This window comes from Aphis gossypii, chromosome 2 (assembly GCF_020184175.1).
Source record: "Aphis gossypii isolate Hap1 chromosome 2, ASM2018417v2, whole genome shotgun sequence".
NCBI classification, from domain to species: Eukaryota; Metazoa; Arthropoda; class Insecta; order Hemiptera; family Aphididae; genus Aphis; species Aphis gossypii.
Window position 1 is genome coordinate 9,463,834 of NC_065531.1, and position 23,899 is coordinate 9,487,732.

Consider the following 23,899-nt stretch of genomic DNA (forward strand, 5'->3'; position numbering starts at 1 on the left):
GCCAAGGGCTATTGAATAAAAAAAGTACCTAACAAATCTCATCCCATTCAACCTGTCAAGTGTTCTAGATGTAGTAATCTTGTTTGCTGTGCATTGTGTACAATACACACACTGACAGTGGCAGAGAACCACACACGAGTGGAGATCATTCTCTATATTTTTTTTCGCCAAGATCTTTATCAAATAAGATCGGAAACCGGAATAACAATAATACATTTCTCTAAGTGCCACTTAGACAGGCTGCTGGTCCTTTTTTAGTATTGATGTGTTTTTCTAGTAAATTAAAAACGTTTTCTGTCCTCACAATACTATATTATCTCTTTTATTTGTATTCTTATTATTCTTTTTTTCATTTATTTATTTATTTTTTGGTTTTGGATTCTAACAGATGCCGAATGATTACGAAATAGATATAAACCATGTTTTTTTCAATTGTAGATATCACATACAATGCTCTGTTATGAATGGAATAAAAGATGTTATGTTTTGGATAAAAACGAAACATCGGTACATTTGAGAATATATTTTCGTGTAACCCAGTCTATACACGAGTAGTGGGTAATATAAATGCAGGACCAATTACATTGTATGTTTTATATATTGACTATTTTATAGTTATGACTACACCAAAAATAAATAAACTGCAAATTATTTATAAAAGAAAATGTTTAAAAGAAAATTAAAAAACCTAAATATACGTAAAACGTACATAAATTTACTTTGAGAATTTACAATAACTAACCTAACTTAACCATTTGGTTTATTTAATTTGTCATGTAAAATTCATCCAGATTTGCATTGTTTATTAACATACTTAATATTACTTTATAATGAGTAGGTATATACAATTCGATAGGATACATTTAATGTACGCGTTTACTAATTTATACAATAAGAGCAAAACCTTTTATAAGCTTTATTAGAGTAAAAAGCATATTCTTATACGTTTTAATTATTTTAGTTTAAGTAATTTTTACTCGTATATTATTTACAAATATCTTAGAAAATTATCTCATAGGTTAAGAGAAAAATCCAAGTATTCAACTATCATTAAAATATGCCTGTATGTACTGTGTACTCATAGTACTGTATTTTTTTCAATTTCGAATTACTAAACATCATTAAATATAACAATACTAATATTAATTTACTACAAATATTCATTCCCGTAATAATTATGATCAATTTAATTTATTTTAACTATGTATTATAATATGTAAGGTTTTACATACAAATTTAAAATTACGTATTAAATTGAAAAAATAACAAACGCAACAGTTATTTAAACAAATCTACTATACAAATAATTCAATTTAAAAATTTCATATTGTAATACATTTTTTGGTATTAAACATTAAAACTATGTATAAGTATATTTTAATACAATTAAAAAAAAACCGTTATAATTCATAAGAAAATTATTTTTATATAGTATAATTCACTTTTTCCGAAATATTTATCAAATATAACAAAACCACATCAATAATACTTATTTACCATTTGCCATATACCTATTTAATATTTTGGGTACTGGTCTAGTTGATCCCCACCACACAGGTTTAGTTGACACCCTGCCATGCCACTTAGATTTTTCATGTATATTATTTTCGAGGTTATAATCAATAATTTATAAAAAAAAAAAAAAATGAGTGAAAGTTATTTAATTTATACTTTACCTATACATAAAATTTCAGGCGATCAAAATAAAAATAAAACCATACCGTGTCCATTGTCACACAAGTCCTATAGTTTTATGAACGATATTTACGTTTTGCAAAAAAATTATTGCTGAAAAATTATCGTGGACGTTATTAAAAAATTGTTGGAAATTCATGTTTTTTGTTCATGATGACGACTGAATAACTGAGGTAGGTACTCCATAGGTACTCCTATACATATAGCACCAGCTGTTGAACCTATCTAATGTCATTAATTTTACTATACGGACTTTACCGAACATTGTTCTTAAAATATCTAATCAGGGAATTTCTTATTTCACACGAATCCCTAACGTATTTAATTTGGTACATTTTTCATTTGTAGTATACACATTTTATAACATCGAAAAAACGAGAGATGTAAATGTCGGGAGTCAACTTAACATAAGTAGCAGGGGGAATACTTTTTTGTCGGGGATCAAGGGTCAAGTAGACTAGTACCATATTATGAATATTATAAATAATATAATACATGAAGATAAATGATTTTAATATGATTAAAATTTTAAACTTTTTCATAAACAACATGGAAAATAATCACGAATTTATAAAATTCTATTATAAGACTAAAAGCAAAAGAATTTTAGATTCTGAACGGAGATGATGTATGTTTTTTTTTTTTTTGTATCTGTATACAGCATAACTAGTCGAAATAATGTTTCAATTTCAAACTTTGGGGGTGGTTTCCGATGGAAAAGTGAATATCCTTGGTGCATTATAGAGGTAAAAAGTAAACATTTTCCAACAGATTTCAAAAAAATCGAGAAAAACAAAAAAAAAATGACGGAAAAAAGGGAATTTTTACGCAAAACCAGTTTTCGACCGAATCGATTTTTTTATATGGTTGTAATTCAAAAACTAATCACTGTAAATACTTGAAATTTTCACAAAATGTTTATGCTAGTGTTATCTATATACAGTTAAATTTTCAACAATTTTTGACTTTTTTTGAGTTATTTATAGACCACTGAAATTTTCGATTTTTATGCGAATTTTTTTTGAAGTGTCGGTAAAAAAATTTTGGATTACCAAAAAAACTTGAAAATTTAATACAAGGTTCCTTATGAGTTGCACTTATTTTAGATAAAAAAAATATTAAAAATCGTTAGTCACAATTTTTTTTTATAAGCGTTTATAGTTCAAATTTTTACGAAATCTGTCGAAAACGCAAAAATTGGCAAGTAATTTTGAAGTTGAAAAATCATAAAATGTTTTGTGTTTATAACTAAGGAATAAAAATACAACACTAAGTTTTCCATAGGTTTTTCTTCAAGTAGCTATAGCGAAAACACGAAGCATCATTAAAGGAAAAATTTTAAGTGCGTTTGAATTTTAAATTTTTACGAAATCGCGTAACGATAACGATTTATCCCCAAACGATTTTAAATATTTGTTATTATTCAAAAAGTATAAGTCGTAGATACTTGAAAATTTTACCAATTATTTAGATTGGCATTTTCTTTACATGATTTAATTTTCAAAATATTTTGAGTTTTTTTAAGCTATTTATAGACAACTGAAATTTTCAATTATTCTGAAAATTTTTTTTTGAAGTGTCGATAAAATGTTTTTGGCCCAATCAAAATACTAGAAAATTGTATACAAAGTTCCTCATATGTTATTTTTATAGTGATTAAAAAATTATAAGAATACATAGGCACAATTTTATTAACATTTGAAGTTCAAATTTCGACAAAAATTCGTCAAAATCATGAATATTTGCAAATTATTTTGTAGTTCAAAATTCATAAAATTGTTTGTATTTATATCTAACGTTAAATATTCTAGACTGACAAATCATCTCCGTTCAGAATCGTTTTTCGTATACAATGATACCCATCATTGCATTCAAATTTAACCTACCCTGGACCTCGACCCCACCCCCTAATATACAGCAGAGCGGTACCCACTTGCCGACTTTTTTTTAATGCATCTTTTTATTTTTACTCGAATAAATAAAATTAATTAATAGGAATTATCAACTATAGGCAATATTTAAAATTTTATTGAATCATACAATTTTTACAGACTTAACTACATAAACATTTATACATATTATTCAAACTTTAAAAATCATCATCGTTTTCTCAAATTCAAAAAAATGTAGAAAATTCGAAAGTAAAGAATGAACCTAGGAATGAACTTTTATGTAAATTCTATTAAAATAAAATAATAAAAACCTCCTGTATTTTAAGATATCTACATAGTACATAAGTTGTAAATGCATCATTAAAACTACTTTGATATAATATTCGATAAAACTTTCAGAAAATTTATATTTTAATAAGATAGACTGCATTTTACTTAATTTTTATTTTTAGGGGAAAGAGGGGGTTAAAATAAAATTAAACAACTTAATAGAATAATCAAGTATTAAAACAATGGTCAATGGTCATAGCTCATAAATTTTTATAAACTTCTATAATATAACTAAAAATGTATATTTAATATACTCCTAGTAAATTTAGTAGTCTTTTTGAAATCAAACATGTACATTGAGTTGCCTATTGAAAACAAAAATAATAAAGATTTTCTTTAAATATAAATTTAAATCAGTCGGTTGTTTTTGCTATTGTAATTATACTTCAAAGTGCTAATAATCAAACGTCAGAAAAAAAGAAATGCCTATCAGTTATCTTAATTTTTGAATAATCTGTCTGCTAAATCAAGGTATCTGGTTAAATTATAATTATACAATATGATATATATAATATACATTATGAGTAATATATAATATGCTGTATAATACGTATTAATAAATAGCTAAAAATGTCTTAAAATCTTTCAAACTTAATGATTGTGCTAAATTACTTCAACTTCACATATATGTATATTATATATAAAATATACTTAAATGATATAGCTAACAAAAAACTAAAATCATTAAGATACATCAGTAATTATGACTAAAATGTTTTTTTTATTTAAAACACTTTTAAGATGATAACTAGAAGGGTAACAACATTTTAAGGAAATAATCAGTTGAAACTCATGCACTTCATATTCATGTTTAATTTTTCTTATCGATATAAAATATATCAATAATAAATATAACTTAGTGAATGAATTTTTTTTTGGGAAGAAGTGAAAATTGTTGTTATTAAAATAAATGTTCCTTAAAAAAAAATAAAATTCTTAATATAAAACCCATTATAATATTTACTACTTTTTATATTACATTAATCAACAATATAAAATTGTGATAAACAATTTAAAATTTGTTATAATTAAGGCAGAGGACTTGCAGAATTTGCATATCTGTTTTGCACGGTTATAAATATAGTAACAAATACATTTCATGCTTTCACAAGGCTAGTTCTAAAATGTTATTTTGCATATAAATGCATACTTTGAGTTTTTTTTTTTTCTGGGGCATATTTCTTCCATTTTATACTTATGGAGATACATTTAAACTTGGTTAATAATTTTATAAATATTTCTCCACAAACCTTTTTATTTTAAATAATATCATCAAACATAAATTTATTTTTAATTTATGTCATATAATATGGTTTTTAACCAGAGGCGGCTTGTAAGCACCTACAACTTGGGTGGCCCCCGGTAAAAGAATTTAGAATGGGTGGGTGGATGGTCACTGGTCAGTGAATCAGTGCACAGTAGTTTGGTAAAATGAAACTTGATAGATTTAATAGTAATAGTGAAACGATAACAATATTTTTAGGGTAGGTGGATGGTTTAAATGTATCTGCCCGGTAAGATGTAATTCTTCAAACCGCCTCTGTTTTTAACTGTCTTTGGACACAGTTTATTCCTATAAGCGCTTGAAGATCGCCAATAAAACAATATGATTAATTTGGATTACCATAAATTAATTTTATTAATAGATAGTATAGATAGTAAGGATAATCGCTTAAGGTATGATATCGTATTACTGGTAATAGTTGTAACACGTGGAATAAATAAAAATATTCTTGTTTTTATTTATATAATGCATACCTACTTTGAGTACTCAAATGCATATTTAGTGATTTTTAATGGCTGCTGTGTCTTTTGCCCTAGTTTAATCATTATTTATTGGAAAAATATCTTACATTAATTTAATAAATTGTTGACACTAAAATAAATAGAAACTAAGCTATTTTATTACAATCATAAGTGTATTATTTGTACCTACAGGCATTATCTCAGCAGTATAGTCATAAATAATGTAAGTATTCATATTCATACATAACTTTGTTCCAATTATTTGGTGCAGGTTATATTTTTTTAATCACTAATCGTTTATACCATTATAAAACAAAATACTCATTATTTTTAGCTTTTTTTTCTGTTTATTTTTCCACATTACATTATATTACTATGCTATAAGTAAAAAGCAGCAAAAATAAAAAAGATATAATAAAGGTTATTTATAAATGGTATATTTCTTAGAAACTTAACATTAAAAATTAAATTAGTTTACAGCAACAGTAAGTATTATCAGGCGCTGAAGAAATGTTATCAGTACATTATAGAAAATTATCATTGTATTCAAGATTTATGGTACTAAATACATAAGTATTAGATGAGGTAGTGAGGGTAGATTTACTACTTAGTAAACTAATGTCCAATATATTTAATAAAAGTATAAAAGTGTAACAAATATGTTACTTGTAGTACTGTTAAAAAATAGTAGTATAATTAATATTAAATATTTATTTTTAGTGTTAGAAATATTTAGAATGGTGAGTGTATTATTAATTAAAAAATGTTATATCCTTGGTTCTTCAAATAGATGAAACAAATTTATAAGTTTTGATATGAATACTTAATATTTGTATCATTTATAACTACCCTGCCAATGTGTTTGAACATACTTATGAGTAAGTTATGAGTTAACGTTACAACACAGTTGTCATATGTAAATTCTAAAGCACACATGATTGTAATCAAGTCATTTATGAATATTTCAAAACTATAAAAATCACAAACCTTTTTCTGCTCTCTGCCATGCTAACGCTGAACACAATAAAGCCAATGTTTTTCCAGATCCTGTAGGACTTTCCAAGAGGCAATTTTGCTGTTTTTGACAACCACGAATAACCTAGATGGAAATACATTTCATTAAGGCTATGTTTTACGTTAAGATTACTATAAAATTTACCTTATCCATCATGGAAACTTGAGAAGGATATGGTCTGACTGGCATTTCAATTTTGACACCACCAATTGTATATGTGAACAATGGTCGAACATCAGATTTAATGTTCGACATTGTTATGGTTTATAATGTTCAATTATAAACCAAGACAGTAAAAGTTAATTTCAACTATATTGGTAGAAAATGTAGTTTAAACTACAATACAAAATATATATAGGTATTTGTCAAATTTTGGAAAACGATTTCATTTAAACAAATTGTTTACAGAAGACCGGTAAATGGAAGTTACCTCAAATTAAAAATTAAAATTGATGTCTAAACTCCACTTTGGGCCTTATGTCCATACGTAATCCATAATAATTGATAAGTTGTTAAGCTTTGAAATTTGAAATTTATGACAGAACAATAAGAATAATCACATTATTTCCATTTGACGTTATCAACTGATAACACAAATAAAAGCGGGAAAAAAAGGTTATCACTAACTATCACAGATGGCGTTGCATACCCCTTTTCAGAATTAATCAAATGAATTAAATAAATATTTTAACGACTGCAGAGTCCTCTGAGTACCAACGTCCACGAAACATACGAAAATAAAATTAAAAAATCCATATTTTGCTCCGAGATCATTCCTCAAATTAATGAAAATTATAGTATCTATAGAATCTTGTATTTTAATATAAATTTATGTAAATTCAATTTTTTTTTCAGAAATCATAAATAAACAAAAAAAAAAGTATCTAGATACTTGAGAGAAAAGCCTGATAAGACTTGGTTTTAAAAAAAAAATGTTAGAAAATATTATGACCAAGAATAAATACAACATCCAACATCCCTTATTTTTAGTGAACTAAAAAACACAAAGTGTTAAGTCCGAAATTGGAAATGTACAATACGAATTTAATAAGTGTGTACTATAGACAATGCGTCATACTACTCATATTGTCATGTTAAAAACAATCGATTTTATGTAAACATAAGATAATAATAATCTCGTATGTTTATATTATTATTGCCATGTGCTATATTTGCTATACCTATCTTAATTTTGGTGCAAATTACAAACGCATTTAAAAAAAAAATGGTGTAAATTACATGTGTTGTAAATATTTTGGGTCAATTTATCGAATAGATTTCGATAAAGATGCCTATAATCTTAGTATAACTTTAGCTTAGTTTAAATTTATAAAATAGTTGAGCTTATGCACATATAATATTGTCATAATAAATTTATATAAAATTGAATAATTTTGAATATAAAAAAGTTGGTCAAAAAAATATATGTAAGATTAAAGTCGTATTGTTATGAAAATAAAAAAAAGTTAACCAATTAAAAAATTATAAGTGAAATTAAATAATTATAAAAATGATTATTGTATTCTAAAATATCTTCCCCACGATTACTTTTAATTATCTTAACTTAAATTATTCAAGCAAAAAATATTATTATATTTTTATACTATTAAACATTATATAAATATATATATATAACGCGATTATGACCGATAATTGGACGTAAAACGTCAAAATATTACCAGATAAGGTGAAAAATCCCAAAAAATTATTACTGTCATTCGTGTCCATCTAGTCTCGACATCTACGAAGATACCGAGGAATAATCGAATATTCGATAATCGAACAAATAAATAATCATTTTGGTGCAAATTACAAATTCTATTTTCGACTACCTGTGGGTGGCGCAAATTACAAATCTTTAATTTGGTGAAAATTACAAGCTCCCTGCTCATGTGTATAGGTTATAGCGAAATATATTATAATTCACAAATACATAATTATACGTATTTTTAGTTGTTCTACTATTTATTATAATAGTGTCAGTTATTTCTCTGCAGTTTGCGCTATTGCTATATTATGGTACATAGGTTATTGTTCAGAATTATATTTCTCCCAAATTTCTAAACTGGAATTTGTCTTTAACTATATTATTATGATTACAGTTATAATATTATAGCTTATAGGTAATATTCTAAACAATTAGAAACAATTTTTTTATGAAATGGTAATCGCGATTTCACAATAATAGTCTCACCATTCTTAATTACTATTGTATTAGGAAATTGGTGTATCACATTGTCTTTTCGTCGAAACACAAAATGTTTATAAAGTATTAAAAATTATTTTGACGTGAATATAATATATATATATAAATATAAATAAATTGTAGTAATATTAACCAAATAACTGCGTAAGTGTAAGTGTACAATTTAACAGCATAACAACATCATATCTTCGAATCAGTAAGATAAAATAATAACAATTTACATAATAAAACAATGCATAACAAAACTGCATATACATTTCCTATTTAATAGATAGTAACTTTATTTTGTACCAAAATTTGTATCTATAGTATTTACTACAGAGTTTCACGAACTATTTCGTACTTATTTTCACAACCACTCATGTGAATTACGAATCATTCATGTTCTTCTAATAACAAATGGAAAAGTATAGATATGATACCAACGAAACTGAAGCAAACCAAATCGCTACATTTTAACTTTTTTTTAATTCTAAGTCAATAACGTTGATTGTATTGATTTTACACTTATCACTTATGTGTGTCGAGTACATATTTTTTTTATGTTGGTCCACACTTTTTAGAAGAAAAATTCCTCGACTTTCGACTTGCATTTCTATTGATTTAAGATATCTACATTTTTTTCAAATCTGAGCAGAGTGGACAATGAATTGATTTAAGTATGATTTTATCACTGCTACTCATGTATATATTGTGGATTAGTTATGTGGCTACCACTATAATGACTAAAAATAATTGACACTATTCAAAATTAAAATGCATTTATAACAATATATTATTATAATATAATAATACCGTATAAAAATGATAATTTGAGTACCTACTTAAAAGTATATTACTTAATAATTATTTACACAAAAAATAAAATAACTGTAGACCCGTTACAAACATTAATCTTAATTTATTAATTTTTCGTTTTACTACCTTAACGTTATGGTCTTCCGCGTATCACTAATGGCAGTAGTAGTAGGAATACGTGTACAACGGTTTGAGAACCGCTCACTTTAGGTATATAGCAGGGGCGGCCAACATGAACGTGTTCGTGAACTACGCTGACAAATACAATATTATGCCAAGACCCAAAATGCTTATAAATACATTTTATATAATTTTATAAATTGTTATTAATTCTTAACAAAAAAATTTTAATTCGTAACAATAATAACTCAATTTTGATTTTATAAATAAGACGCCAGCCACATATGACGAGTAGCCACATGCGGTTAACGAGCCTCAAGTAAGCAACCCCCGTTATATACCATAACTATTACTATTTGATATTCATAATAATTAAATTTTTATATTATACACTTAATTTTCTACTAACGAATCCGCTTTTAGATTATTAGTGAAATTGGTCTTACAGTTATTTAGGTAATATTGTCTACTTATTTTCCGTATAGAAAATATATCATTATTTATTATTATTATTACTATTATAATTTTTTGTATAGTGTATATATATATATATATATATATTATATTATATTATATACATATGGTTATTACTTATTTTTATAAAATTTTATGTAGTCCTATAAACATAAAATTATTATTACTACAAGCTGTGCTCCAAGCAACATCGTATTTTCAAAATTGCTGGTTTATCAACATTTGTGTTTAAGCGTATTCAATAATACACTACCTATGCGGTATCGCATCAAAATGAGCGAAGATATTAAGCGTAATACCCGTGGTGTCAGTTTCCAGCAGAAGGTTGTTTTTTTTTGTTAACTTCACAAATCGCTTGTATTAATTCGTGATAATAAAATACCTAATATTATAATATTTATACTATATTATTACCGTCTCTCCGATCAAAAGCCTCACGTATTTTTGCTGTATTCTCCGCGCCGCGCAGTCGGGTACTCAATGTACAATCGTGCCCCGATGACCAGTCGCTCCCATCGACGCCCACCGACAGTCACGAGGCATTCCGTGCACCAAATGGCCCATCATTAGCCTAGGCTCGTTCATAACAACGCATTGTTGTATACATGTTATATCCGTTCCAAACTCTGACATCGTAGCACAAACGATGGCAGGACAAGAAGAGCAGAAGACGATGATAATCGCATGAAAACGCGCTCGACATACGATTCTAGCAACAGTCACACAACACGCTGTCGGCCCGTAGTATGCCATCGTCGTAATATTGTGTTAGGTAAACTGTCGTTCTGCTAAATGCATAAAATATACTCGTACAAATAATTATTACTTTTTCTCCATTTATATCAATATGACAATATTAAGGTGTACAATAGTTTCTTCACCCTCGGCATCATTAGATAAACAAGCAAAGAAATGTCTCACAAAATATTCATAAACTTTACGTTCTCCATCTATAATTACTAAAAAAGAGAAGGATTTTATGTTTTGAAGTAAGGTGATGCTAGAGTGGCTTTGATAGGTTTTCCATCTGTTTGTAAAGTACGTATAATTGTAGTTTTTTTAACCTATTCAGTCTTCCTCTACCCCCTTCATACTAAAACAATTAATCAATTTTAATATTAAGGGTTTTAAAATAAATGAATTATATTATATATTATATTTGTTTATTGTATTGTATTTTATTAGATACTCTTTTCTTATATTAAATACGGCGTAGAGCTCATACACTATAATGTCTAGTAACGTATAAAAATTTTCCTAGTCATACATAGTTGTCCCTTCCGCCGTACCGATGAACATACCAACAACCTAATTAAATATATTTAAATGTACTACATAATAATATAATTATTAGGTATAAGTCTTACTGAAAGAAAATCTTTATTATTATTATCTTTATTATTTATTTTTATGTTATCATGAAATTCATAATATATTGTGTAAGGTTTAGTAAGTAGTAACCTTGTGTAACTATTTAAATTATGTGTACAAAGCTCATATAAACCTTATTATGTGTCTTCTTGAAAACTTTTTATTATCCGTTCATTTCCTTCGTCACTGTGCTTCCACCCATGGCTGGATGTGGCGGATCGTCTCTGAGCCGAGCCTTTGGCCTGATGTCGGTGATGAAGGGATATGATGGCCCTCTCTGGTCGCTGTTGTTGACCCACCGGTGTTCGGTTTGTACAGTTTGCCTTCTATGCCTCCCCCGTTGGCCGGAACCGGAGTTCCGTTTCCAGTCGGCACCACGTGTGGGTGAGGATAGGGCTCCGCCGACCAACACATGCTAACCTAACTGAATCACAACCGACGCCAGATCCTACACCTGACTGATATATATTTTACCCCTTCACCATAAAATACATTACTCGTGTAAAATCAACACATACACACACACAATAAAAGTCGTAGAGTAACGAGCCACGAGTTGGGCACCACTTTGTCGTAAACTCAGATTACTCGGACGTATTTCAAAATAAAGTAATACCAAAAATGATGTGAAATACTTTATTTGAACGTGACGTCCAGTGGTGATCGTGTGACTCGATCACCACCACTGACCCCTTTGCTGCCTTAACCATATCTCTTACATACTAAATTTACAATTGAGTTACTATCGATTGTTACATCTTTCTCTTATTACACTAATTTACATTTCATACACTTTAATACTTACGTAATTATTATTTTAATCAGATTAATAACAAATTTTATTTACATTACTTGCTACTATGTTTTGATTACTATGCTAGCTAAAAAATAAAAATTAATCAACACTATATAGTATATTTCACAATAACTGTTATCTTAACCTATTTAAATGCTTTTTTTTATTATTGCTTTATAATTATGGAAATTCATTGAATTCTAATACAACTGTAACAATAATAAATATAAGTAAGTTACATGACACTTATGTACATATACGAACGCAACTGCTGACCAATACATTATTAACACATACACACATACATATATGTAATTGTAAAGCCTATGTCCAAGACACTGATTGTATAGGTAGTCAGTCGATTGTACACCTTCTAGATATAAAGTATTGCAGGACTCTGTGCCGACATATATTTTTACCCAGTCCAATCAATTCTATTATCACCCTTTTTATTTACACACTCACACCCGCACACAACATATATACTATCACATATATACAACATAAGTAGGGTTAGGTTAGGTTTATCGGTCCCCATGTTACGATGCCACCAAAAAAAAAAAGGTTAGATTACATCACACGCACAACAACCAAACATATTTATTATTATACAGTTATCACATTGATATTATAATTATTTACGAATAAGCGCCTCGTTAAAGCATACGTTATACATAGGACTGTATCACACACACTCACTACAATTTACATAGTATTTTATTCTTATATATCAATAAAACACATCGTTAGCATACCAAAAATCACGTATTCATACAATTATAAAAATACATATAAATCAGGGGCGTACCCTTGGAGGTGAGGGGGGGGGGGTCGGATCTTTAAGGTCAATCGTTGTAATGGTTTCCCCAAGATTAAAAGTATTGGTAGTAGCAGTCCGTTGCTTTTACCCAGAGGTTTTTTGGAAAGTTGACACGATGTGCATGTTTTTATAAATGAATAAGTATTTTGTATGTATAATGGTTGGCCAATAATATTTTTCTTTTAATTTTAATAACGTTTTTGTAATACCTAAGTGTGCTGAAAAAACGGATTAGTGAGGACTTCAAAATAGTATTCACCAAATTAGTTGGAATAACTAATAAATACTTTATGCCATATGGTGATCAATTTTTTAAGTATAGAAGTTTGTCCTTAATAATATATTTTCTTGATTTTTTATAGTATTTATTTTTTGTATTATCTGATAAAGATGAAATTATATTTTTACAATATTTGTCTTTTGACTGTAAAGTTTTCACTGACAAAGAAACTACTAACAAAACCGATTTCGACACGATACAACCTGATACAGTGAAAACTTCACAGTCAAAAGACAAATATTGTAAAAATTGTAGTATACCCGTATTTCAGTATACACGGTATAACCAACTAGATACGTCTTACCCTCGTATCCTCTAGTTAATGACACTCTCTAAAATAAATTAGAATGGCACTGTTAACTTATGAGGTACGATGGTTTTGCGGTAAATCAACTACGCCTTACCTCCGTACTCTTTAGTTAATGACACTCTCTAAAATAAATTAGAATGGCACTGTTAACTAGTAAGGTACGATGGCGTGCGCTTGTCGATTCTACGCTCCTTTATGGTGGAAAAAGCTCGAAGATTACATATACCCGTGGTACGTATATCCCGGCACTGTTTCCTATATAAAGGTAAGAACGCAAAGATGACTTAAATGATATTCAACTCGGGTTGTTCTGGTCGGGAACACTTTTTATTAACTTTAAACAAACACAAAATAAAAACAATCAAAAATACTATATCGCTCAGCCCGTACTAAAATCGTTGCTTCACACCCACGATCGTTGTACCTACGCTCTCGCCGACTCACTCAGCGACAACGGGACTCCCCGTGCCTGTGCGTACGGCGATGTTATACACAAAATTCTCTTGTTGCCTCAGCACATTTAGCTTCACCGGCCTCTTCCGTGTTAATAATTTTATTTTGTATTTTTAATGTATTATTCTTCTATACATATTAAATAATAATTTTTGGACGACTGTCTACAATATACGACAAAATATAATTTCATCTTTATCAGAAGATACAAAAATAAATACTATAAAAAATCAAGAAAATGTATTATTAAGGACAAACTACTATACTTAAATAATTGGTCACCATATGGTATAAAATATTTATTAGTTATTCCAACTAATTTGGTAAATACTATTTTAAAGTCCTATCACGAATCCCTTTTTTCAGCACACTTAGGTATTACAAAAACGTTATTAAAATTAAAAGAAAAATATTATTGGCCAACCATTATACATACAAAATACTTATTCATTTATAAAAACATGCACATCGTGTCAACTTTCCAAAAACCCTCTGGGTAAAAGCAACGGACTGCTACTACCAATACCTTTAATCTTGGGGAAACCATTACAACGATTGACCTTGAAGATCCGACCCCCGCCCCCCCTCACCCCCAAGGGTACGCCCCTGATTTATATGTATTTGTATAATTGTATGAATACGTGATTTTTGGTATGCTAACGATGTGTTTTATTGATATATAAGAATAAAATACTATGTAAATTGTAGTGAGTGTGTGTGATACAGTCCTTTGTATAACGTATGCTTTAACGAGGCGCTTATTCGTAAATAATTATAATACCAATGTGATAACTGTATAATAGTAAATATGTTTGATTGTTATACGTGTGATGTAACCTAACCTTTTTTTTTGTGGCATCGCAACATGGGGACCGAAAAACCTAACCTAACCCTACTTATGTTGTATGTATGTGATAGTATATATGTTGTGTGCGGGTGTGAGTGTTTAAATAAAAGGGGTGATAATAGAATTGATTGGACTGGGTAAAAATATATGTCGGCCAAGTGTCTGATTTAGTCGATACAAATGTGCATCAGAATATTATGTATATTATTTCTCTTCAAAGGCGGGTGTAATGGTGAGGTTAATGTATTTTATGGTGAAGGGGTAAAATATATATCGGTCACGTGTGGGGTCTGACGTCGGTTGTGATTCAGTTAGGTTAATATGTGTTACCTGGGTTGCATATATTGAGTAATTTTGAGTAAACTTAACCTAAGTTTCGGAGGATCCTGTACTACGGATTGCCCATAGTAGCGGCTAGTTGCTTCATTCGGTTTAATGCACTTCCAGATTTAAACCATTGTATCTGCTGTGTGTTGAAAGTATGATTTAGTAATATCTCTTCACAAGTTCCATCATTGTGCCGTAATATGCAAGTCAAAGGCTGAAAAAATAGAAACTAGAATTAGTTTAGTAACTCGATAACAATTTGATTTATAAAATATATATTTTTTTACTGGAAAACTGGATGAATTTTAAATAAATTTACTAGTTATACGATACCTTGCCAGGAGTAAATTCGTCAAGTCCAACCAAAGACACTTTGTCATCTGGTTGAACTTTATCGTAATCCTTAGTATCGTCAAATGTCAGAGCTAATAATCCTTGTTTCTTCAAATTGGTTTCATGAATACGGGCAAAAGATTTGACAATGATCGCGAGTCCTCCCAAATGACGTGGTTCTAAAGCAGCATGTTCTCTGCTACTTCCTTCGCCGTAGTTTTCATCACCAAACACTACCCATGATATACCTTCAGCTTTGTATGCTCTGGCTGTGTCTGGTACTGAACCCCATTCTCCAGTACATTGATTTTTTACCTTATTCATTTCATTATTATCTGCATTGGTTGCACTAGAATAATAAATAATTATATTTAATACATTTTAGTAAAAACAAAGTTATAATAACTTACGTTAAGAACATGTTATTTGATATATTATCTAAATGACCTCGATATTTCAACCATGGGCCGGCCGCAGAAATATGATCCGTTGTACATTTTCCTTTCACCTATTGAAAATGTATACACATTAAAAAAATCTTAAATAAAAAATACAATTATATTATGTATATTAATTAATTATACTTACTTTAATAAGTATAGTAAGATCTACCAAATCTTTTCCATCCCAAGGTTTAAATGGTTCCAATAATTGAAGACGATTGGATTTAGGGTCTACTACTGCACTAACAGCTGATCCATCAGCAGGTGGAGCTTGGTAAGTATCTTGACCTGGATCAAATCCTTTTGCGGGTAATTCGTCACCGAAAGGATTACTTAATTTAAATTCTTTACCTACAATAACAGATAAAAATTATAACATATTAACGCTATGTTATAAATGGGAATTATTTCTGAATAGCGCATTACTAAGTAATAAAAACATTAAACTAGAGATAAAGAAGGACTCTAGTCACAAAAAAAACTCCTTGGAATTTTGTATCAATACATAAATCTTCCCATGCTTATAGCGTTAAAGAATAGATAAGAAAGTCCAGCAGAAAATATAAATATTTTAATGCCTAATTAATGTTATTATAAAATATTGTTTCTATTTTATTTCAAAAACATTGGTATAATATAAAATGTATATTGTATACTGTTTTTGTTCACGTTTCGTTAAAGTAAGGAAAATTATTATTATAAATATAATAAATGAAAAATTATATGCGATCTTCTAAAATTCTAGATTTTTAATACACATTAATGTTTTTTATGTAGTATTTTGTTTTAGTGACTGAAATTTGTTATCACGATAATAAGTAATATTGAACTAACCATCAGCACCCTTGATCGAATCTTTTGTAGGATCAAAGTCCAAACGACCTTCAATGGCTAAAGCAGTAACTAGCTCCGGAGAAGTGACAAAGGCATGAGTTGCTGCATTGGCATCATTACGTCCAGTAAAGTTTCTGTTATATGAACTTACAATGGTGTTTTTTTCACCTTTTTTAACATCTTTGCGGTCCCATTGACCAATACACGGACCACATGCATTAGCTAATACAGTACCGCCAAATTCTCTCAATGTTTGTGCCTAAATAACAGTATAATTAAAATATCAACTTATAAATAATAATATAACATTATATTTTTATATACAATTCCATCTCTTTCAATTGTTGCCCTAATTTGTTCAGACCCAGGAGTAACATTAAATGGAATTTTTGATTTACGTCCATGATCTAAGGCTTCCTTGGCTATAGTGGCACATCTTGCCATATCCTCATAGCTTGAGTTGGTGCAGCTTCCAATAAGACCTGAAAATAAAATATATATTATTATAATAAATATCTAAGACGTCGTTACAATTGCTATTACTATATTTTTAAACAAGTTATTTAGCTGACTACTCCACATCCCATCTTTAAGCCTGACTATCCTGTTATCATTGGTATAATGTATATAAAATATTCATATAATAATAATATAATATTGTTTTATTATAAGTAATAATAATAAATGTCATGAAGGAAACTCGTGACCGGACATCAGCTTGAACAAAACTAATAATGTGAATGACTGAATGAAATGAACTTTAGGTTTTATTTTGTAACATCGTTTAACATATAGTAATAAAGTTAATGTTTTAATTTAAAATATAAAATGAACTGGATAAGTTAATTATATTTTATGTTGTTATAATATGATGTATTGGCGAAATAAACTTATTATTATTATTATTATTATATTATGATGGCGACAGTTATGTTATAAGTAATTTACGAATATTTGTATTTTTAATAGTATATAAAATAACATTAGTTAATCAGAAAAAAATAAGCACTAGTAGATTTCTAACTATTTAACTCCATCATAATATAAACATACTAATATAAATAATTAATATATTGCGATATTAAATATGAATTATATGTTATTAAAAGTATAATTAATACATCTTTACTTCAACTAAGGAGGGGTGAAATATTATAGATTCCCAAGAAATTTTTAATTCAGAATCATCCCAATTTTTAAATTTTTTGTGTAAAATTAGGTATAATTTTCTCTTTTAATAATATTGTTACAAAATAAATTAAGCATTACTAGCATACTATAAGTAACTAACCAACTTTGATTTCTACTGGCCAATCGCTTTTCTTGGCATTATTTCCTAACTTTGAAATAGGATGGGCAAGATCAGGTGTGAAAGGTCCATTGACATGAGGTTCCAATGTTGTTAAATCAAGTTCAATTAACTACATTAATATAAAATTATAAAATAAAATATTAGTATAATATTGAAACAATTTAAAGGAAAATATTACCTGGTCATACTGACAGCCATTATCGGGAGTCAATAATGGCTTACTATACTTAGCTGCTTCTTCAGCAATATCAGCACGAGATGTAGCTTTTAAATAATCCGCCATTCGGTGATTAAAAGGGAACAATGAAGTAGTAGCTCCAATTTCCGCACCCATATTACAGATAGTACCCATACCTTTTAAATTAAATTAAAAAAAAAATTACCATAAAAATTATACTTTTTTTTTTTAGTTTGAAATCGATGACACCAAAGGAATAGTTAAGTACTCGGTACATCCTTAATGCCGCCATTGTTAATTGAAAATAATCAATATTATATTGACATAATTTATAACAAATGGTATCTCTGAATCATACTTTACATTTCATAAAATAATCGTGTTTAGTCTTAGTGTTTACCTGTGCATGATATATTATCTACTCCAGGTCCGTGATATTCAATTACAGCACCGGTACCTCCTTTGACGGTCAAAATATCAGCAACTTTAAGGATCACATCTTTTGGTGTAGTCCAACCAGTCATCTTTCCTGTTAGACGAACACCAATGACCTATTTAAAATTTATATGATACATTAAAAACAATATTTAAAACAATTAATTCATTATTATTTGTTACTTTAGGACATTTTAGTTCCCAAGGAATATCCGCCATCACATCAACAGCGTCCGCACCGCCAACTCCAATACACAAGCCACCAAGTCCACCGCCATTAGGTGTATGGGAGTCGGTACCAACCATCAATAATCCAGGAAAAGCATAGTTTTCCAGGATAATCTAAACAAAATATTATAATTTCGTTTTTTAATGCATAAAAATTAATATAAACCGTATAGCTAATATTTTATTATTATTACTTGATGAATAATTCCAGATCCAGGGTGCCAAAAACCAACCCCATATCTTGCACTGGCAGTTTTCAAAAAGTTATAAACTTCTTCATTCAGTTCTTTAGCCCTTTTCAAGTCCTCAACTCCACCTACCTATTATTAAACAATTATTAATAAAAATAATATAAAATTATTATTGTTAAATTTAATTTACTTGAGCTTCAATTAAGTGATCACAATGAATAGTGGATGGAACGGCAACCTTTGGCAAACCTGAGGATATAAACTGCAACATAGCCATTTGAGCAGTGGCATCCTGCATTGCCACACGATCAGGCCTCAACTTGAGGTATGACACACCACGCTCAATACTTTGCCCCACTGGATCGTCCAAGTGTGAATATAATATTTTTTCCGTTAAGGTCAATGGCCTTCCTAATCTATAATATTATATTAACTATTAAAATTCTAAATTCCAAATTAATTATTTTAAATCGCCATATAATAATCAAAACATAACTTAATATGATATTGTCTTTAATCACAAAAAATTCTCATAATTATTAATTAAATTAATTTTTAATCAATATGAGTATAATATAGTTATAAAAGCTTTAAAACAGTGAGTACCTAACCTTACTATATCGTCTACTTAAATTATTAATAATATTGAATTTTTAAAAGTGCCGTATGTTACATGCTAAATGTTGGTTTTCTACTATAGATGTAAAAGAATACTTAATTAAATTTATTTTTAATATTGACACATGCTAAATTGTCATCTACCTATATTTACCTATATATTATAATATATAATATATATAATATTATGATATATAATATCACTATTATCTGATGAGTTGGTCAAAGCTATATACCAATAAATTATGATTGATTAAAACAATAAAAATAGTAGGTTAATATTGAAGTAATTTAAATATACGATATAGAACAGGTGATACATCAGCCATCAGGGAACGATTAAAGCCATCTCTAGCACTTATATTACGCACCTATCAGCAACAATTTTTAAACGCTTTTCTAAGATTTCGTATGGTAAGGGCTTGGTGTCGAACTTGCTCATAGCCACTTCTTTTTTGTTGTGTGAATTTAGAATGGTATTTTTTTCACCTTTTTTAACATCATTGCAGTCCAATTGACCACATGCATTAGCTAATACAGTACCGCCAAATTCTCTCAATGTTTGTGCCTAAATAATAGTATAATTAAAATATCAACTGATAAATAATAATATAACATTATATTTTTATATACCATTTCATCTATTTTAATCGTTGCTCTAATTTGTTTCGATCCAGGAGTAACATTAAACGGAATCCTGAATTTAAATCCACGATCTAAGGCTTCCTTGGCTCTAGAGGCACATCTTGCCATATCCTCATACCTTGAGTTGGTACAGCTTCCATTAAGACCTGAAAATAAAATATATATTATGTAATGATATGCTCGCTTTCACATATTATAATTGTAAATGCGTTATTTTCATGCAATAAAATAAATAACGGTACGGCGCAACACATGCAATTTCTTTCATGTGCCGCCGGAGATAAGGGATGGTCAGGTCAGGGTCTCTGTCGCCAAGGAATAATCGTAGTTTTAAAATTAAAAATAATAAGTCATAAGTTAAGATAACTAAAAATAGCTAATAACTCTTAATAATAAATAAGGCATTCATTCAAGTCTTGTATCCCTTGTAATTGCCTTACTTTTAGTTAAACAACTATTCCTATTTCCTAAATTGCTCGTAACCATTTTTTTTGCTCCAAACACGGCCGGAGATGTGTGAAAGAATTTCTTCTGGATACCACTGTTCGCCGATACCTGTTAACACATTAAGAGTACTCGGTTATCAACTAACAACAATTTATTTCGAATTGTCAAGCAGGTCAGGGAAGGAGTACCCCCAACTATAGTGCCCTTTGGCTACTGAGCGAAATATGTACCTGCAGGGTCTTGAATATTCTTCTTAACGCCATTGTATAAAAATATTTCGATCGATTAATCGTAAAACAATAATTATAATACAAACTTTTTTTTACAATATTGAATTGTTCAAAAGACAGATTATTATTATTTTATGAAAAAATATAAACATAGATGTTTCCAAGACGATAAAAAATGATACTTAAATGTTTAAATATTTTAGTGGCTAGTATATTGTGTATATCTTCACCTTATATAATAAAACCGATAATATGAGCATATATCTTACTAACTTAAAGTTGGCCATGGTCATTTATCGACTATCCCAAAACTCGAGCGACAAGCATACTGATATAAACACTCATTACATATGCATGTGGCTTTTACTCCGCCAATTGGCATAATAAGTATAGCATTATGTTTAATTAATGTAATATTAATAGCTGCTAACTATTGTGAACGAAAACTATCCAATTTTTTAACTTTTATCAAAAATTTTATTTTTTGATACCAAGGAAAATCTGCTAATGTTAAAATTCATAAATGATAAAGACATTTTGACATTATTCATCATAAATATATGATAAATTATTGAATTTTGTAGTACTATTTTTATAATACCTATATGAGTCCATTTATTTTGGTCACTAATAGAATTAGTTTGTTTTTGATAAGATAACTGTTTCAATTTTTCTATCTTATCTAATAATAATTTGGTTTTACGTTCTTTAAGTTTGGTGATTTTAACTTTAATTTCCTTTATTTCTTGTTTGATTTTTAATACTTTGTCTAAAGTAGAAACATTTAAAATATATTATAAATATATGTTCTCATACTGTATTTAATATTATGTAGATTTATTGTAATTTAAAAGTGTTTTGAATGGAAAAAATGATTAAAAAGACAATTTTTTTTTAAATATACCTTCTAAAAAATTAAGAGTAATTTTGAAAAATTAGAATTTAATAAATACTTTTGAAATTGGGTAACTTTACTTCTATTTAATTTCTAGATCAAATTCAAACAATATAATAAAATAAAAATTCATTTTGAAAAATAAAATTTTAAAATTGGCTTGGGTATAAATGGTTATTACTTTCTTCATTTATTTCCATTATTTAGATACTATTTACTTGATTAAATATTTATTTATAACAATTTATAAACAATTTTTAATTGTTCATTAATTAATTTCTATAGACAAGCACAATAGAGTATATTATATACAAACATACAATGGAACGCTAAAGAGTGAACTAACAACTTAAAACTGACATTAGAAAATAAAAAGTATTGCACTGTAGGTGGTTATTACAGTTTATATTTTGAAAAAAATAATACTATTTACTATTTAACATTCTTAAATTACAATGATACTAATTTCGCTGATAACACATAACAATAATAATAAATAAAAAAGATAACTACTAACAAAATTTAATAATTAGTAATTATTAAATAGGTAATAGGTATACGAATTGTGTACTAATAGATATAAATACACGATTTTTGGAGCAAACAATATGTTGCCTACCTATACACCATTGTAAAAAAAAAATCACGGTATCTTTTCATCATTGCAATAAAAATACCAATTTTCTAAAAATTATAGTATCCTTTCATGAGTTTAATCGTATATTTAAATTTTAAAAACAATTGAGAACAACATGACGATTTGTGTTTATAATATGTAAACTTCATATGGCATCATGAACGCAAGTTTAGATTTTCAATGGAATCGTATACACTTGGCTTACATACACAATAAAAAAATAATAATACATAATATGTGTTGGGTAGAACGTTATTAAAGGAAAAAAAAATTAAAAAACATGCGTAGTATATATTTTTATATAATTAAGCTATACATACCGAGCCAAGCCCTTGCAATTTACATTGAGATACTTTTATAGATAATATGCAATAAGATCTCAATCTAATATGAAATAACGATACAATTTAAGTTTTAGAACCGTGTACAAGCCTAACGTAAAATTAATGAGTCGTTAACCCGCAAAAAACGGGCTAGGTTAAATTTGGGTTTTAAAATGCGTTTGCAAAAGATTAATTATTATTTTCAAGGTAATATATTTTTTAATAGCCATGACGGTATATGACTTATACTAGTTATACTCATTAACCGATTAATTAATATTGTGATATACATATTATTAATACATTATGGTCACTGAAAGTTAAGGTGAATTTCGTTAATAACGTAATAACTGTCTATACTTAACCTCCTTTACATGTATATTACGAGTGTGAAAAAAACGTTGAACTGTATTATATCATAGTACCCAGTGCTCGACTTGGCAAAATTAAAGTAGGGGGACTCTATAAACTTTTAAAAAAAAGAGCGTCCCCATTACTTTTTAAGCATTACTGAGCCGCGGGGGCTACGCCCCCACACCTCTTATGCCCTCTCTTTAAATATATAAAAAATATTTATAAATTATCAATTACAAAAAAAAATTACTGTAAATATTATATTGTATATTATAGTCATACCTTTTTAAATGTAACAACAAACTTAAAAGTAACT

At 28.2% G+C, this 23,899-nt stretch overlaps 2 protein-coding genes across 4 annotated transcripts in view; both read right to left on the bottom strand.

Annotated features, from left to right (window-relative positions):
• The window catches only part of LOC114120346 (Fanconi anemia group J protein homolog), a 273,602-nt gene that overhangs the window by 39,522 nt on the left and 210,181 nt on the right, over window positions 1-23,899 (bottom strand). Inside the window, exons 2-5 of one of the 3 annotated variants that reach the window (XM_050201548.1) lie at window positions 11,781-12,067; window positions 10,691-11,064; window positions 6,823-6,860; window positions 6,651-6,762 (exon numbers count right to left, since the gene is read on the bottom strand). In XM_050201548.1, coding sequence (XP_050057505.1) covers window positions 6,651-6,762; window positions 6,823-6,834 — 124 coding nt within the window. In that variant the 5' untranslated portion in view covers window positions 6,835-6,860; window positions 10,691-11,064; window positions 11,781-12,067. Of the gene's footprint in view, window positions 1-6,650; window positions 6,763-6,822; window positions 7,561-10,690; window positions 11,065-11,780; window positions 13,203-23,899 lie in introns of those variants that run through there. The other 2 variants (XM_050201549.1, XM_027982223.2) reach the window with 2 other exon arrangements.
• LOC126550309 (probable aconitate hydratase, mitochondrial) lies at window positions 14,918-21,502 on the bottom strand. Its single transcript, XM_050201551.1, has 16 exons — window positions 21,375-21,502; window positions 21,138-21,252; window positions 20,686-20,843; window positions 20,424-20,620; window positions 19,625-19,850; window positions 19,438-19,563; window positions 19,199-19,357; window positions 18,981-19,131; window positions 18,581-18,756; window positions 18,382-18,511; window positions 17,415-17,572; window positions 17,091-17,349; window positions 16,402-16,607; window positions 16,224-16,321; window positions 15,814-16,162; window positions 14,918-15,694 (listed from the first exon to the last, which is right to left on the bottom strand). The coding sequence occupies exons 1-16, from the start codon at window positions 21,405-21,407 to the stop codon at window positions 15,545-15,547; spliced, it is 2,691 nt and encodes an 896-aa protein (XP_050057508.1). The 5' UTR covers window positions 21,408-21,502; the 3' UTR covers window positions 14,918-15,544.